Raw genomic sequence first — 15,447 nt, forward strand, 5'->3', positions numbered from 1 at the left:
GCAGGAATGGCCACAAAATGTATCTTTAGGATGGTCAGCATTTCCATATAGACATTCCAAACCCATGAAAGTGGTTATTCCAAATTTAAGTGATGCCGGACTTGATTTAATAAGAAGCATGCTTATTTTTAATCCTCATAAACGTATTGCAGCAACTCAAGCTCTCAATCATTCGTATTTTCTTGAGGATGATTCTTGATGTTTATTGTCTCGATACAATTGTATGAAAAGTCAATGAAATAGGTAATTTTTAAAGATATCTAGATCACCTTTTTTTTGTACAAATTTCAAACAAACATTACTACTATTTACTACGTACGCTTATATATGTATGATCAATATAAATTATCAAATATTTTTAATTTTCTGTCCTATATATATATATATTTTTTTTTTTTTTTTTTTTGTAAACTTGTAAATTTTTATTTAAAGTATTCAATTATTATCTAAAGCGTATTTATAATTGATAAATGTATGTATAAATTTAATTTCAATTAGCTTAAATATCGACAATTTAATTTAATTTACGTAGATATATAAGAATAATGTAATTAATTGATAAGGCTGAACATTTTTTGTGAAGGAGTATGTGTATTAATTAACAAATTAAACGTATTTTACAAATATTTCATCCCTATCGAGATAATTTTAGTAATTAATAAGATAAATAATCTAATTTTTTAATTTTTTAATTAAGCATTGTTTTCAAGTATATTACATTAATGTATATGTAATAATCATTTAAGAATTAAAGTTGTTAAATGTTGTAAAATATTAGCTCTTCCAAGGCAATAATATATAATCAGAATAAGATAGATGAAGATTTTGTTAGAAAAACCAGAACGCTCACTGCCATGTAATTAAGATTTAAAGCGGAAACAATACACATAGTTTGAAAGTTTTGTATCTTATATATTATGTTAGGTATAATTATTGTAAATGATGAAAAAACAAAAAAAAAAAAAAAAACATGTTCTTTTGTACCTTATACAAGTTTTTATTATTTGTATTAACAAATACTAGATCCTGTAAGACTGTATAAAAGTAATAGACATAAGTAATAAATATTTTATACTTTTGTAAAATGGCAATTATTTATTACCTTGAAAGTTTAAATTAACCACTTTAATACTTTCGAATGCATATGATGGTCATGAAATGACTCGAGTTGTTGTCATAATCTACCATTTTTTATTGTATGTTCGTTTCATTGTAAGTAATAATTATGTGAACGCAGCACATTAAACAATCATTACGCTTAGCATGAGATTTGTATTGGCAAAAGCCGTTAATCTATCGAGATGTTTTAAGTATCCAAACGGTGTTTTTTCGAATTACACTTCAAAGATCAGAAATATGGCGTCCGAAGTGGAAAAAGCACACATTGCTACGCCCGGTGGAGACACAATTTTTGGAAAAATATTACGTAAAGAGATTCCTTGCAATTTCATTTATGAAGACGATCAAGTAAGATATCTCAGTATTTTTGAAGCTGCGTTGAACGAACAATGTATTTTAAATGCATTGATTTCTTTCTAATTATAACCTAACATTGATTCCATTATATTCTGTGTATATGTAAAATTTGACATTTTAAATTCAGTGTGTTGCTTTCCACGATATAAATGCCCAAGCTCCAGTTCACTTTCTGGTCATTCCTCGTAAAGCAATTTCACAATTATCAACGGCCGAAGATGAGGATGAAAATCTCTTGGGTCATTTAATAAATGTTGCCCGCAAAGTAGCAAAACAAGAGGGACTGAAGGATGGATTTCGCCTAGTAGTTAACGACGGTAAAAATGGAGCTCAATCTGTATTTCATCTGCACATACATATTCTTGGTGGGCGACAAATGCAATGGCCACCTGGTTAGTCGTATCAATGATATAAATAATATAATATACAAAAACACTTTTGTACGTTTGCTAATGCGAATAAAATTTTATTTACAAAAATATAACGCCTATAAAATGTTTGTCCGTCTCTCACAAAATATTATTTTATTTACAATCTTAATTTTCTCTTTCATAAACTTCGTATTCATATTGAATTCCTTTCTCTTCCTGAATGCCTTCAGGTACCTCCGAATCTCTATTAAAAAGTCAATAAATCTATTAACTAATTATTCTTATTAAATTTTAATAAATGATTTATACTAACTTGACTAAAACAAAATTGTCTGGAAATTCAGGAAAGAAAGTATCACATTTAAAATGCTTTTTCACTCTTGTTAAATATAATCTATAAAAATTTGGTGACTCCATTGAAATCTAAAATACGTTTTTTGTTCTTCTCATTGCCAAAGACACAATATAGAATAAACAAGAAAAATTGAAATTTACGTACTTTATAAATTGAACTACCTCCGATAACCCAAACCTGTTCAATTTTATCATTCAATGGGCTTTGAGATAATTTTTCTATCATATCGGGAAGACTTTTACAAACTACTACATCTTCTCCATAATCGCTAAAAATATATTAAAAATGATATTAAATATATCATTTTAATATATTTAATATATAATAGAGTCGATAAAAGATGACTTACAGCGATTGAGAACTTAGAACCATATTTATTCTGTTTGCCAAAGGCTTATACTTTTTTGGAATACATTCCCATGTACGTCTACCCATTATCACAGCATTTTGTTTATTACTGTCCTTTGTCGTTGTAGTCATTCTCGTAAAGAAATCCATTTCTTTTCTATAAAGTAATCATGAAAACCACGCATTCCATATAATAATTATGCATCGTCAATTAGTATATTTAATAATTACGTTTAAAATTTAAATTTTCAATAATGATAATGAATGTCGATAAGAGGTTAGTTACAATTTTTCTTTTTAATTATATCTATTTAATAACGATATTACTTTAAACGCCATGGTAGCTCTCCATTAATGCCAATTCCCATATTTTCGCTTGCCGCTGCGATTAGTTTCAGCTTTACTTGCATTTTTCGTATTTTTTTCTTTGTTTTATCAAACAAAATGAAACTTTGCCTTTTGATTGATAATCAATATTAACAAATATTGTATTTACAGTGTCGAATAATTGGAATAAACTTCTTCTAGACTTCTTGCTTATTGTTAATCAAATAATTATAATGATCAAGATTTATATTACATAAATGTGTAAAGTATATGTGGTGTAAATAAGGAAATAAACAATTAAATGGCAATCTCGTTTGTCCAACATTAAACAGAAGAACGTCTGAGACCTGATGAATCTCGTAATGTCAATATGGTTTAATGAATTGTCCAGTGCCAATATTTATTATTTACGTGATTTTCCCATTACAATTCATAATTAAATTTGAATTTAATTTTGCTTAATTTTGCATATATTGTATATTGTAACTTAACGTTTGCATTGACATTTAATTTGTTTGATATTTAATATGACTAAATTAATCAAACGATGCTTTAGCCATAAAGAAAGCACGTAGCAAACAAATTCTAACGTTTCTACTTAATCATCAAGCAGCATCAACATTTAACAGAATGCGTAAAAAATTATAAATATATAGATAAAACATATATTGAAAATGTCATTTGGCATTTAAATTTAGGCTCTTGAATGCCAATTACGAATTCTCATGAATTTACCGTAGCGTATGAATGCGTATTGAGGATATATTTAAACAAAAAAGAGATTTCAATTTTTTTTATATTCACAATATAGACAGTATATTATAAAGTTTATTGCATCATATATACGTTAAGTCATATATACGTCAAGTCTTTTAATAATTTGTAAATTTAGTAAGTTCTCTTTTAAATGCATCTTTTTCAAAATAATTTGCTTCGATATTACTTTGGAGAACTAAATATCTATGAAATATTCTTTTTACTTGAGTTTGAAAGTGATAATTTGTCGCCACTTCTGTTTGAAATAGTTATGCTGAGCGCCAAGAAATATACTTTAAATAATATACATTTAATCCATGTTTTTAGGTTGGTTACAACACACGTTTTTGCAAAAAGCGCGGGCTACATCCCATGACATGAGATCGAAATGATAGAATAAACAAAAAAATAAGATCAGATGTAACCAAAAACGTTGAATGCTTAATTCTTCTTAAATAATAATGAATAAAAGTGTTGTGAAAATATAATGGAAGTATAAGCTTCTTATTTTTTTAAGTTATTAATTGTTGTTAGCTAAAATAAATACAAATTAATTTGGAATGATGGTGGATTGCCAGCCTATTTTAATCATCACAATATATTGTTAAAAATTTACAAAAAATGTCAAAATCTGAACAAAAGGAACGTTGTACTCAGCTTACTCTGAAATCGTATTTCAAAAATACTGAAAAGAAACAATTTACTCCACACAAGTAATATATAATTTTCGATTTAATTTATTTTATGTCGGTCTATCTAGGGTTGTTATTTGTATTGAAATTTTAGTTCAAACAATGTTGTAATAATATGTGAAAGTGACGACGATGACGACGACGACGATAATAATTTCAATACTAAATCTATAATTCCTAGAGCATGCGAGCATGTAGATTTAACAGGTCCACAGCCTACCGTTGTAGTTTCAAGAAATGTAATCGATCCACCTGCTCCAGATTCTTTAATCTCAGTTGTAAGATACGACAATATATTTGATATGTAGTTATGTATTATTATTGTCTTTTTCATATTTCAGAATGATTTGATTGATGAAAGAACATTAAGGGATGATACAAAAAATGTAAATCTTGATTCTTTTTCGGTTGGTCATGAATCGTTCATTCATTGCATAGATGATTCCTTAGATGAAATAGAAAATTTGAAAAAAGCACGTTTAAATGATAAATTGCCTTCCATGTCAGTAGATTTTGTTTATAATATCGATGATACTATGAAAGCCGAAGATGATAATGATTGTATTAAACCTTGTATAATTAAACCAAAGTATTCTTTAAGCATTAAAAAAAAAATTATGATGAGTAACTGTAAATCCAAATCCAGTTTGATATCTGAATCAAATAAGGTCGCTGGCGCAGATATTAATTTCGACGAGTTAATAGATCGTTCGACCTCTACCGACGATGAAAATGAATTTGCAAAGAGCAAATGTAAAGTGGTAAATAAATTTGTCAAAAAATCCAAGAATTTAGGTAGAGTAGAAGATCGTATGTCGATTGATTTATCACCAACAATAAATACAATTGAATCATCTTGCAAAGAAACCGTCTCTGCTAAAATTATGTCTTCAAATGGGAATGACGAAGAAACAGTACCAACAAATCTATTAGAAACAAAGACCTCGTTAGATTTAAATAATATAAATTTGAAGAAATTAGGTTTCAATGAAGATTTAATGAAGTGGATAAGTAGCACTAAAACCCATCCTTTAATTTCCTCGAGTACATTAGCCGTAAGTAAAAGTTGACTAATTTACAAGGAAATTAATTATATTTAACATTGTATAAAAGATATATTGATTTTCAGATATCTAAGGAGAAATTAACATCCGAAAAAAATGATTTGAAAGATATTCAAATAGAAATATTGGAAAAATTTTTCATAGCGTTTGATAAAATTCCTATTCCAATATTGTCCAAGTTTCCTGAATTTAATGCTGTTTCTTGTCAACAACTACGAAGTTTATATCAAAGGATAAAGGCTAAAATACGTCAAGCGGATAAGAAGCTTCAAAGTATTAATATTCAAGAACAAGATGAAGAAGTACGAATTGCAGAAAATCAACAATATTTAGAAAACTCTTACAATGATTCTATTAATAGTCGTGAAGCAGATTCTGATTACGTTCCTTTGTCGACCGATGTTGACTCTAGTGTTAACGATAAAAATAAGTGTATTAAACGTGTATGTGATACTAGTTTCGTCAGCGAAGATTGTATTACAAAAAACGAAGACACATCGATGCACAATAATTATAATAATCAAGACGTATACTCTAATGACTTATCATATTCTAACGATCACTCGTTCAGACAATATCTAAATCAAAGCAAAGATAATTCTGCTAACTCTCCAATTGAAGTTAAAAAGAAAAGTCGATTTCAGTTGAAAATGCCAATTAAAGCAACCGTTAATCCCGCAGTGTCCAAACAAATACAAGAAATGATGGATAGAAATCAACAAGGTAAAATCAACGTACTATGTATGTTGCATTATTCTAATAATCGTGCAATATATAATTTCAAATGGGCTTGAAATGAAAGCATTTGTCCACGAGTTTACAGATCATCTGTTTTATCCTTGAATTTATTTTATATTATTGAAAACAATAGTATTTACTTTATGTTACTAATGAGTTAAATTTTAAATTTAAAAATGCCAGTGCAAACGATTATGATTCGTGAATTTTAACTAATATAAAAATTTTATTTTCGAAAGGTATTAATTTCATCTCAATTTTACGTTTTATTATTATTATTTCATTAAAGATTTTAATGCTATAGATAAAGAATCCGGCTTCGATGTAAATATTCAGAGCGAGGAGAAAACCCTGACTCAACAGGTATTTGAACTTCCCGATTTAGATAAGGATATAGTTAATATGATAACACCATCTCCGAATAAACAATTAAAAAAATTGAATCGATACAGTAATGACTTTAAAGAAGATTGTAATTCCGGTAATGTACAAAATGGTGGACAATTTATCGGAGATTTTAAAAACGATGGTGTCACCGGTGTGTTCGATAGTTTGGACTATCCTCATTCTAGAAATATGATGAATGTTCGTAATGCATTGAAAATTTAAGTATTAATCAAACGCAAAATTATTCACAAAAAATTACAAAATATTGCAATTGTTTTTTAGTTATTTCGACAAAAATTTGGTTTGCATCAATTTAGACCAAATCAGTTGCAAACTATTAACGCTGCTATCTTGGGATGTGATTGTTTCGTTTTAATGCCAACCGGAGGTGGCAAATCTTTATGTTATCAACTACCCGGTATACACGCATTGGGAATTACAATTGTAGTTTCACCATTAAAAAGTCTAATACTTGATCAAGTACAAAAATTAACTTCTCTCGATGTAAGTCTTGCTCAATCATTAATATATATGTAGAATTGTCGATCGATCGTATATTCGTAATTGAAAATTAATAGAGAAATATGTAACTTAGATATATAGTTCAAATACTTTATTGTAATTGCATTTATAGATATAAATGCTTTATATAAATAAAGAATCCCATGCTTCGCACATATAAAAAAAGAAGTGTATATTGCTTTCATTATGTTAATAATTTACGAGTTCAACCAATTATTTATGAACAACGTTTATTTATAAATTTTAAACTGTTTAAAAAAGAAAAGGACAAATTATCATATCGAATCGATATTTTCACATTTCAATGCAAATTACGTAAATTGCAAATTCATCGGCTCACTAACTAGTTTTCTTTTACAGATTCCAGCAGCTCATTTATCAGGTAGTGCAACGGATGGAGAAACACAAAGAGTTTATACAGAATTAGCTAAAAAAGAGCCAGCTTTAAAACTTTTATATATAACTCCAGAAAAACTCTCGGCTTCTCAAAAACTATGCAGTGCTATTACGGCTTTGTACGAAAGAAGATTGTTGGTAAGATTTGTAATTGACGAAGCTCATTGTGTTAGCCAATGGGGACACGATTTTCGTCCAGATTATAAAAAATTGCGAACACTTCGGGAGAAATACCCGAGAGTACCAATTATGGCATTAACAGCTACGGCAACACCACGTGTCAGAACTGACATTCTTCACCAATTGGGAATGACTTCCCCCAAATGGTCAGTGCTAAAGAAATTAACAACGGAAGATTTAATTATGAGAATATATATTTGAGAATAAATATTATCGATAGATGTATTTGCGCACAAGCCTAAACGTCAAACGTCTTAATTAAATAACTCTCTTAAATTGTACTCTCCACATAATTCTCTCATTAGATTAATTACAATGAAAACATAATTAAAATTATAATATTACCTTAATACGAGAAATGTTTCTTATTTTAGGTTTATGTCAAGTTTCAATCGGCCTAATTTACGTTACATTGTCCAAAGTAAGAAAGGAAAAAATTCAACGGAAGAAATCATCGTAATGATTAAAAATATGTTTAAAAACGTTTGTGGTATTGTTTATTGTCTTTCTAGAAAAGATTGTGATAATTTTGCCAATTCCATGAAAACCAATGGAATAAAAGCCCTTAGTTATCATGCCGGGCTTACTGATCAGCAGCGAATAGATATACAAGGCAAATGGATTTCTGAACAGGTATTTTAAGTAAATGCTATTTATGCGCTAAAGTAATGATAATTATGCACGAACATTTTATTACGTGCCACTGAAAAGTATAAAAATCATGATAAAACGTTAATGTTTAATGTTGAATAGATTTTATTTGAAAATTTTTTATAATTAATTTAAATTTATAATTAACCAGCAGATTTTATCAATCAATCAATTGAGATAATCTTTGCTATAACGATTTAAGTTTAATGATACTTTTAAATGAGAATTGAAATTTCATAATCGTCTACATTATCGTAGATCAAAGTTGTTTGCGCTACCATTGCCTTTGGTATGGGAATAGATAAACCGAATGTCAGATTTGTTATTCATGCAACTTTGCCAAAATCAATCGAGGGCTATTATCAAGAAAGCGGTCGCGCTGGTCGCGATGGCGAAAATGCAGAATGTATTATGTTTTATCATTACGGTGACATGATGAGGCACAGGAAGCTGATACAGATGGACGAATCACAAAATATCGATGCTCAGAAAACCCACATGGATAATCTCTTTAATATAGTGGCTTTTTGTGAAAACAAAACCGACTGTCGTAGATCATTGCAATTAAATTATTTTGGAGAACTATTTGATAGATCTATATGCATGGCCAAGAGAGATACTACTTGTGATAATTGTAGAAGTCAAGTAAGCAAATGATTATTTAGAAAAGTATATTGCCTTTCAGATTTTTATATCAATTATATAAACATAAGTAATTAATATTCAATAGTTAGTAGTAATTTTGCACAACTGATATTCATTAATTTAAGATTAATTTTAAAAAAAGTTTGTTAAATTATTACGTCGATTGTCGATATTCTTCTATACGAGTTTCAAGTTTTCTCACAAATACAATTATTAACATCTCTTACCTTCTGAAGCTTTTTTTCTCTTTTAACCGTTTAACTAATTAGTTTTTTTTTTTTTTTTTTTTTTTTTTTTATAACATTTAATCGTATCAGTTGTTTAAAATGAAAATCTTATAATTAAAGAAATTAGTTTAAATTTTCAAAAATTTTATTCTCTCCTAGGGACAATTTTGTAACGAAGATGTAACGGAACATGCTAAAGCCCTTGTGACGTTAATTCGAGATTTCTCAAAGGGAAGAATTAGCATTACGATTTTGTATATAGCAGACGTCTATAAAGGCAGCAATTTAAAGAAAATTCGGGACTTGGGTATAAATATTTTCATTTCAATTTTATTTACCTTCATAAATGATAACTCGAACTATATTGACAATTTATTTTGAAAAAAAAAAAAGGTCACGATCGTCATCCCCTGTATGCTAAAGGAAAGTTATGGAAAAAATACGAAATTGAAAGATTGATGCATAAATTAGTAATAGATGGTTATCTTAAGGAAAACTTGTATATAAATAATGAAATTACTTGTGCTTATGTTGGGCTTGGACCAAAAGCTCAAGAATTGATGACCTGCAACAACGTTAAGGTAACAAATCAATTAAGTGGATTAGTTAATCATTACTTTTTTCACAAGTTTTTTGTATTTCATATATTATTTAAATTTAACATTATTTAAAATAATTTCTTTCTTTCTTTTTGTTTTAAAGATATTTTTGCAAATAAAGAAGGAATCGTCATCGTCATCGTCATCTACCAAAGTAGCTACTGTATCAAGTGCATCAAACGCTGCCGATAATAAGCAGGGCTTAGATATAGACTTAAAAGAATTGAAGCAACAATGTTACACGGAATTGGCTCAAATTATTAATGGTATTGCTGGTGCTTTGGATGTTTCAGCCAATTCTATAATGAATATGGTTGCTGTTCGAGTGATGAGCGAGCAATTGCCTGAAACAGAAGAGGCAATGCTGAAGATACCCCATGTCACGAAAGCTAATTTTCTTAAGTACGGTAAAGCTTTGCTTGACATAACTCAGAAATACGCAGCAGAAAAGTTGGGTTAGTATAACTAACGATAGATTCAATATAAATACGATCGATATTATTGTAATGCAATTTGAACGAATGCAATTACTTCTACAATGATTTAGTATTGCTGGCCGAGCATGAGGAATCGACTAAAACATCTGCTACGACCACCGTGGCTCCATATTTTAACGATGATAACGAATGGTGCGAAACTAAAAATAGTAGCATAAAGAGTAATCGAAAAAGAAAAGGAGGATTCAAAAACGGTCGTTTTACAAAATTTAGACGTACTGCTAACAGCCCCAAAGTTGGATCTAGGTAAAATATTTTTTATTTAAAATTTTTAATTTATTAACTTTGCACAATATTTATTTCCTATGTGTCTTAATTGATTATTCGTATGTAAAATATGAAAGCAATAAACTACATACAAAATAATAATAGCTGTATGAAAATTATTAAATTAATATATAAAAATGATAGATAGTATCTTTAAAAAAGAAATCATTATTTCACTAATGTTAATATTATCATTGTTTTATTGGATTTTTTATTGTCTGTTTAAGTCAAAATTCAGGAAAAGCTCGAAATACTAGTACCACAAAAACCAGAGGTAAAGCTGGAAGATCGTCTAAGCCCGCAGGACCTGGCCTCGTTGAATTTTCCCATAAGAAGCAAGCAGGACGATTTCTAAATATTATTTAGTGAGAATCATTGTTTTCACTGGGTATATACTTTTTTGTACATTTGTATCCACAGTATTATATATTATATACTATACTAGTTTTTAAAATTATATCTTTTCAAATAATTGTATTAAGAGAAGAGAATTTTATAAATATTGTAGATATAAATAAAAATCGATAACTTTTACATCATTTTTGTATGCATAAAAAATTTTATTAAGAAATAAGGAAAAAAGTATTTTTTATATATATATATATGTGCACACACACACACACACACACACACACACACACACACACACACACACACACACACACACACACACACACACACAGAGAGAGAGAGGCACACACGAAAAATATACTTTATTTAGCCTGGTTAATTAAAACTATTTCAATAAGCTATGAATATACAACTAGACTAATACAAATTTGGTTGTGCAATACGACTTTCTCTATTTTCATTTTTTATGTGTTTTTTAAGCAAATCCATAATTTCATTTTCAAATTTAGGTGGCACTGGTTTCACTTCTGCCGCCCAATAAAATATGTCCCAATCATTTGATGGAAGATTTATCAAACGATCGTATTGCTTAAGTTGTTCTTCGTTAAAGCTATTTAGATATTTTTTAGCAAATGTACTAAGAAGAAGTCCATTCTCTAACATCCCACGTTTACGTGATTGATACAATAATCTAAAGATCAAAACAAGTATAAAATACAAAAATCAGTTAAATTAATCGTCTATATTATGTAAGATTTTTTTAACTTATGCCAGTTTATCATATAAGAAATATCATTTAAAAAATAAGGTTTATCGATTACAAAAAAAAAAAAAATCTTGTAAATTTCATATAGTTAATTTTTATTTTTTCATTCATATTTATAAAGAAATACTCTCAATGAGTTTAATTAACAACTCCAACTTAACGTACACAAAGATTGTACAAATTATATACCATTCCTATGAGGTAAATAAAATTTTAATTGCATCTCTAATAAAAGCTAAATAAAAGCTATATTGTTATTTAAAACTTAATAAAAGTCAATAAAAAACAATTTATAAACAAACAATTCATATTGATGTTATTATTTTACCGTGCCCGCTTAACCGTTATATCCTCGCCTTCCCTTTCAATATAATTTTGTACATTTGGTTCTTCATTTTCTACATAATCCACATCGTACGGTTGATTATTCGTTAAAATAGTTGTAGAAATTCCTTTTGCAGATGTACGGGATAAAATAACCTAAAATATATTAAAACTGTAGCTACTTTCCGATTCTCGTAGTAAAATAATATTTTTTACAATAAACCTCCCATAATTTTATAAGTGTAAAATTACATTTTGAACCAATATCGAGTAGTTACGCTTGATAATACTATTCATTTTTTTCTAATGAACTTTATTTATGCAAAGAACATCAAAATTTCACAGGAGAGAACGAAATTATATTGAGCATAAGAAGTTGGAACACAAAAATAATTCCAACGCCCGCCCAGTCATCCGCTACTTGTCTACAATTTCAATTCGCCTCATAAGAAATATAAGATTTGTCGAGAAGATTAATTAATTGCCGGTGGAAATTTTTATTTAATTTGCAATTTTCCTTAATCATTGAAAATTATCGATAAAACGCATCATTTCAAATTATAATCAACGTCTTTCTTTACTATGATTATTCAATCACACTTGTTATCAAGTCGAAAAACAATAACAATTGTACCATATATTGTATTAATTTCTATTTTTACCTTTATTTTGTTTTTGTTTTTGTTTTTTCATTTTGTTTCACATTCAATAAGCAGTTGTAAGGTTGAAAATAACAACAGATTATGGAAAAAAAAATTATTACATACTTTTATTACTTAAAAATATACAGTAGTCATTCATTAGTGTACAGCATTCATTTCCTTTTAATTATATTTATTCAAAAAGTAAAAATAACGAAACCATAAGAAATGTTACTTTTGACACAATAATTTGCTTAAAACAATTTACTAATTTAAAGTAGGTGTATTATTTTTTTCCAGATTTTTTTATTCCACCGGTGACAAGAGGACCTTTTTGACCAGCTTTTTTCACAGCATCCGCAAGTGCTTTCTGTTGTTCTTTCTGCTTCTGTTTAAATGCTAAATCATTGTCGTCTAAATCTTTGGATTCTTTTTTTGGAGCTTTCAATGGTTTTTTTTTGCCACCTTCGCGTCCAGACATTCTACGAGCGATGAAAAGAATTGATATTAATATACAATTACAAGAGAGCGACTACCTATTGAAAATATAAAATACATTCAAACATCTGGCCAAAAGCGGATTGTAAATGAATTTTCTCACTAAAACATCATTATTTAAAGTATTTACAGTTTTCTATTCGATATCACTATTAATGGTGTAGTTCGATATTTGTAAACAAATCATAGAAATTATTGACTTTGATCATTTTCTGGGTAATTGAGCGAATTGAAGGTAACCTCAAAATTGTCTGGTCACCATTGAATTTTCATTATATTTGCACATAGCGAAAATCCGTAAAACTTATCTAATCCCAATGAGGAATTATAAAAGTAGAAAAAGTCAATTTTACTTACTCTAGTGGATGGATTTGTAACGTATAAGGCTCAAAAACGCTTATATTTTCTTTCTATCTCCTTATAATACAAAATAGCGCGTGCTCACTTTGTTGTGATGTACACATTGATGTTTATCAAACCGAAAACCGGACGCGGACAAGTTCGAAACTACGTAGCAGTAGCCAACAGAGAGCCAAATGGCAATTTTGCCTTTACCGAGTATTATTATCCTTCCTATCTCTCGATTTTAATTTTTATTCTACTTTACGTTACAAAAAGCTCATTCTGCCGCATTAAACAGAGGCTTTAATGCAGCCAATAACCCCGTGCCATTAATAAGAGGCCAAAGCCTTTTTTTATCTAATTATTTTCTATGCTTTGTGCGAACAAATTTACTCACTAACCTGCAATTTTATTGATATATGAGAGATAAAATTCTCCACAATATGCTTATTGACTTTGATGAATGCTATATCCAAATTCAATATACAAGTTTGAAAATAATCATATTTAATATACCATCTGATATTATTATAAGGATAAGAGTTAACTCGGCAACAGTACATTAAAAAAGCAAGAAGCCTAAGAATGTCTACTTGATTTAAAACTTTTTCTTCTCTATGTAACTTCTTTATATTAAACTCTTTCCAACTAATTAATTAGAAATTGACAATTGCATATTAATCTAAATTAACATTCGCTTAATTAATCCAATCCGTAGTTATAATTCTTGATGTTCTTGATCGATTTATCAAGATCAATGGAAAGAAATTGAACCGATAACATTTTACTCAAACAATATCCATACATAGGAAATCTAGAATTTCTTATTTACAAGGAATCTGTACAAATTTACCCTTGGTTTAGCAAAAAGAAGAAACAAAAGAAAAAACATTTGATAATAAAGAGGAAACTTGTACCGAAAGAATGTAAAATTATTATTTAACGTACGATTAAAATATGTTTATCGTCTTACTCAAATCTAAACTAAATGATAAATTGTTGATCGTTACAATGGGTTAACATAAAAAATAACACTCTACCAATGACAAACATGTAATCGATAATTGAAATACAAATCAAAAGTATAAACATTAAATGCTATGCCATACGTTTACTGCCAGTGTACGAATCATAATCAAAGCTATATCATTATAATCTCAAATTTTTTAAATTGATACGATGCAAGCGTTAAACATTTTAGATGTTAATTAACGAGACTAATAAATGTAACAATATTTTTTAGATATAAAACAATCAAAACGTTATCATTAACTGTATATATTCTATTGTGCATTTGGTCGAGTAGCATTAGAGTTGGATATAGCCATAAGTGACCTTGATACTTGATCTAATGATAATACGAGATAGAAACAGATAGATTAAATAATCTACCAAATATTAATCACAAAACTCTTGTATAAAAAAATTCTTCGATAAAGACGTCTTCTAATCACTGTAGAGCAATGAAGAGCAAAATTGTCTCCAAATTCGAAAGAATACAAAAAAAATAATAACGCAGTCACAGGCGCGCGCGCGCGCGCGTTTCACACACGTTGTATAGACTGAGTTTATTACTGACCCAATGTATATCAATGACTGAATAACACCTTGGAAAAAAAAAAAAAAAATCACCATTTACTCATGCCGTTGCCATTATTCTATTTGTCATCCGGCTACGAACGAATATCGAATATTCGTTAAATAGGCGATTCTTCCCTTACCGAGAGTCGGTAACGATCGAGTAGCCATTTACAGAACAGCATAGTGGCAAGTAGGGCCCCCTATCGGCGTCCCGAGCTCAATAAACAGCCACAGCTGATTGTCAGATGATCGTCAGAGCTGCCAACTGTCTGCACTAACCAAATCTCAAGCATTATCGAGTAAATCGTAGGAATAAATCAACGGGATTTTTCTCGGTGGGAAATTCGTTGACAGCTCCCGCGATCCCTGCCAACACGTTCTCGGATAATTACCGAAGGATATCTAACGGGCCATTCGATAACTTGGTGCTCCCATAAGGAGGAGAG

At 29.0% G+C, this 15,447-nt stretch overlaps 7 protein-coding genes across 7 annotated transcripts in view; 4 read left to right on the forward strand and 3 right to left on the reverse strand.

The window, feature by feature from the left end:
• Positions 1 to 267, forward strand: part of LOC105361031 (Cyclin-dependent kinase 4) — a 10,367-nt gene extending 10,100 nt beyond the window's left edge. The window contains 1 exon segment of the mRNA XM_011498114.1: positions 5 to 267. Coding sequence (XP_011496416.1) covers positions 5 to 199 — 195 coding nt within the window. The 3' untranslated portion in view covers positions 200 to 267.
• A 906-nt stretch (positions 268 to 1,173) lies between these two features.
• On the forward strand, positions 1,174 to 1,940 carry HINT1 (histidine triad nucleotide binding protein 1). Its single transcript, XM_011498116.1, has 2 exons — positions 1,174 to 1,467; positions 1,604 to 1,940. The coding sequence occupies exons 1-2, from the start codon at positions 1,264 to 1,266 to the stop codon at positions 1,871 to 1,873; spliced, it is 474 nt and encodes a 157-aa protein (XP_011496418.1). The 5' UTR covers positions 1,174 to 1,263; the 3' UTR covers positions 1,874 to 1,940.
• A 24-nt stretch (positions 1,941 to 1,964) lies between these two features.
• On the reverse strand, positions 1,965 to 3,235 carry Dhfr (dihydrofolate reductase). The gene is made up of 5 exons (XM_011498117.1): positions 2,878 to 3,235; positions 2,552 to 2,707; positions 2,347 to 2,470; positions 2,161 to 2,270; positions 1,965 to 2,091 (listed from the first exon to the last, which is right to left on the reverse strand). Exons 1-5 carry the CDS (start codon positions 2,958 to 2,960, stop codon positions 2,013 to 2,015), a joined length of 552 nt encoding a protein of 183 aa, XP_011496419.1. The 5' UTR covers positions 2,961 to 3,235; the 3' UTR covers positions 1,965 to 2,012.
• An 893-nt stretch (positions 3,236 to 4,128) lies between these two features.
• LOC105361186 (uncharacterized) lies at positions 4,129 to 4,633 on the forward strand. Its single transcript, XM_011498297.1, has 2 exons — positions 4,129 to 4,346; positions 4,420 to 4,633. The coding sequence occupies exons 1-2, from the start codon at positions 4,255 to 4,257 to the stop codon at positions 4,631 to 4,633; spliced, it is 306 nt and encodes a 101-aa protein (XP_011496599.1). The 5' UTR covers positions 4,129 to 4,254.
• Positions 4,634 to 4,672: 39 nt separating this feature from the next.
• LOC105361034 (Bloom syndrome protein homolog) lies at positions 4,673 to 10,925 on the forward strand. The gene is made up of 12 exons (XM_011498118.1): positions 4,673 to 5,380; positions 5,455 to 6,112; positions 6,432 to 6,712; positions 6,797 to 7,018; positions 7,397 to 7,758; positions 7,987 to 8,245; positions 8,522 to 8,908; positions 9,295 to 9,442; positions 9,529 to 9,716; positions 9,838 to 10,189; positions 10,282 to 10,477; positions 10,726 to 10,925. The coding sequence occupies exons 1-12, from the start codon at positions 4,826 to 4,828 to the stop codon at positions 10,862 to 10,864; spliced, it is 3,747 nt and encodes a 1,248-aa protein (XP_011496420.1). The 5' UTR covers positions 4,673 to 4,825; the 3' UTR covers positions 10,865 to 10,925.
• Positions 10,926 to 11,197: 272 nt separating this feature from the next.
• LOC105361187 (succinate dehydrogenase assembly factor 2, mitochondrial) lies at positions 11,198 to 12,236 on the reverse strand. The gene is made up of 3 exons (XM_011498298.1): positions 12,192 to 12,236; positions 11,944 to 12,095; positions 11,198 to 11,540 (listed from the first exon to the last, which is right to left on the reverse strand). Exons 1-3 carry the CDS (start codon positions 12,234 to 12,236, stop codon positions 11,267 to 11,269), a joined length of 471 nt encoding a protein of 156 aa, XP_011496600.1. The 3' UTR covers positions 11,198 to 11,266.
• A 455-nt stretch (positions 12,237 to 12,691) lies between these two features.
• LOC105361035 (translation machinery-associated protein 7 homolog) lies at positions 12,692 to 13,705 on the reverse strand. The gene is made up of 2 exons (XM_011498120.1): positions 13,436 to 13,705; positions 12,692 to 13,062 (listed from the first exon to the last, which is right to left on the reverse strand). The coding sequence occupies exon 2, from the start codon at positions 13,059 to 13,061 to the stop codon at positions 12,867 to 12,869; it is 195 nt and encodes a 64-aa protein (XP_011496422.1). The 5' UTR covers position 13,062; positions 13,436 to 13,705; the 3' UTR covers positions 12,692 to 12,866.
• Between the last annotated feature and the right edge of the window lie 1,742 nt (positions 13,706 to 15,447).

Source organism: Ceratosolen solmsi, unplaced genomic scaffold (genome assembly GCF_000503995.2).
Source record: "Ceratosolen solmsi marchali unplaced genomic scaffold, CerSol_1.0 scaffold14, whole genome shotgun sequence".
In the NCBI taxonomy this organism is placed as follows: domain Eukaryota; kingdom Metazoa; phylum Arthropoda; class Insecta; order Hymenoptera; family Agaonidae; genus Ceratosolen; species Ceratosolen solmsi.

Coding starts and splice junctions, on each gene's coding strand:
- HINT1 (XM_011498116.1), top strand. CDS start 1,264: ATGAGATTTGTATTGGCAAAAGCCGTTAATCTATCGAGATGTTTTAAG. Junction 1,468..1,603: donor TCATTTATGAAGACGATCAA/GTAAGATATCTC, acceptor TTTTAAATTCAG/TGTGTTGCTTTCCACGATAT.
- Dhfr (XM_011498117.1), bottom strand. CDS start 2,960: ATGCAAGTAAAGCTGAAACTAATCGCAGCGGCAAGCGAAAATATGGGA. Junction 2,708..2,877: donor GAGCTACCATGGCGTTTAAA/GTAATATCGTTA, acceptor ATTACTTTATAG/AAAAGAAATGGATTTCTTTA. Junction 2,471..2,551: donor GTTCTAAGTTCTCAATCGCT/GTAAGTCATCTT, acceptor ATATATTTTTAG/CGATTATGGAGAAGATGTAG.
- LOC105361186 (XM_011498297.1), top strand. CDS start 4,255: ATGTCAAAATCTGAACAAAAGGAACGTTGTACTCAGCTTACTCTGAAA. Junction 4,347..4,419: donor AAACAATTTACTCCACACAA/GTAATATATAAT, acceptor TTGAAATTTTAG/TTCAAACAATGTTGTAATAA.
- LOC105361034 (XM_011498118.1), top strand. CDS start 4,826: ATGTCAGTAGATTTTGTTTATAATATCGATGATACTATGAAAGCCGAA. Junction 8,246..8,521: donor GCAAATGGATTTCTGAACAG/GTATTTTAAGTA, acceptor ACATTATCGTAG/ATCAAAGTTGTTTGCGCTAC. Junction 9,443..9,528: donor AAAGAAAATTCGGGACTTGG/GTATAAATATTT, acceptor AAAAAAAAAAAG/GTCACGATCGTCATCCCCTG.
- LOC105361187 (XM_011498298.1), bottom strand. CDS start 12,236: ATGAATAGTATTATCAAGCGTAACTACTCGATATTGGTTCAAAAT. Junction 12,096..12,191: donor ACTCGATATTGGTTCAAAAT/GTAATTTTACAC, acceptor AATATATTTTAG/GTTATTTTATCCCGTACATC. Junction 11,541..11,943: donor ATAACGGTTAAGCGGGCACG/GTAAAATAATAA, acceptor TTTGATCTTTAG/ATTATTGTATCAATCACGTA.
- LOC105361035 (XM_011498120.1), bottom strand. CDS start 13,061: ATGTCTGGACGCGAAGGTGGCAAAAAAAAACCATTGAAAGCTCCAAAA.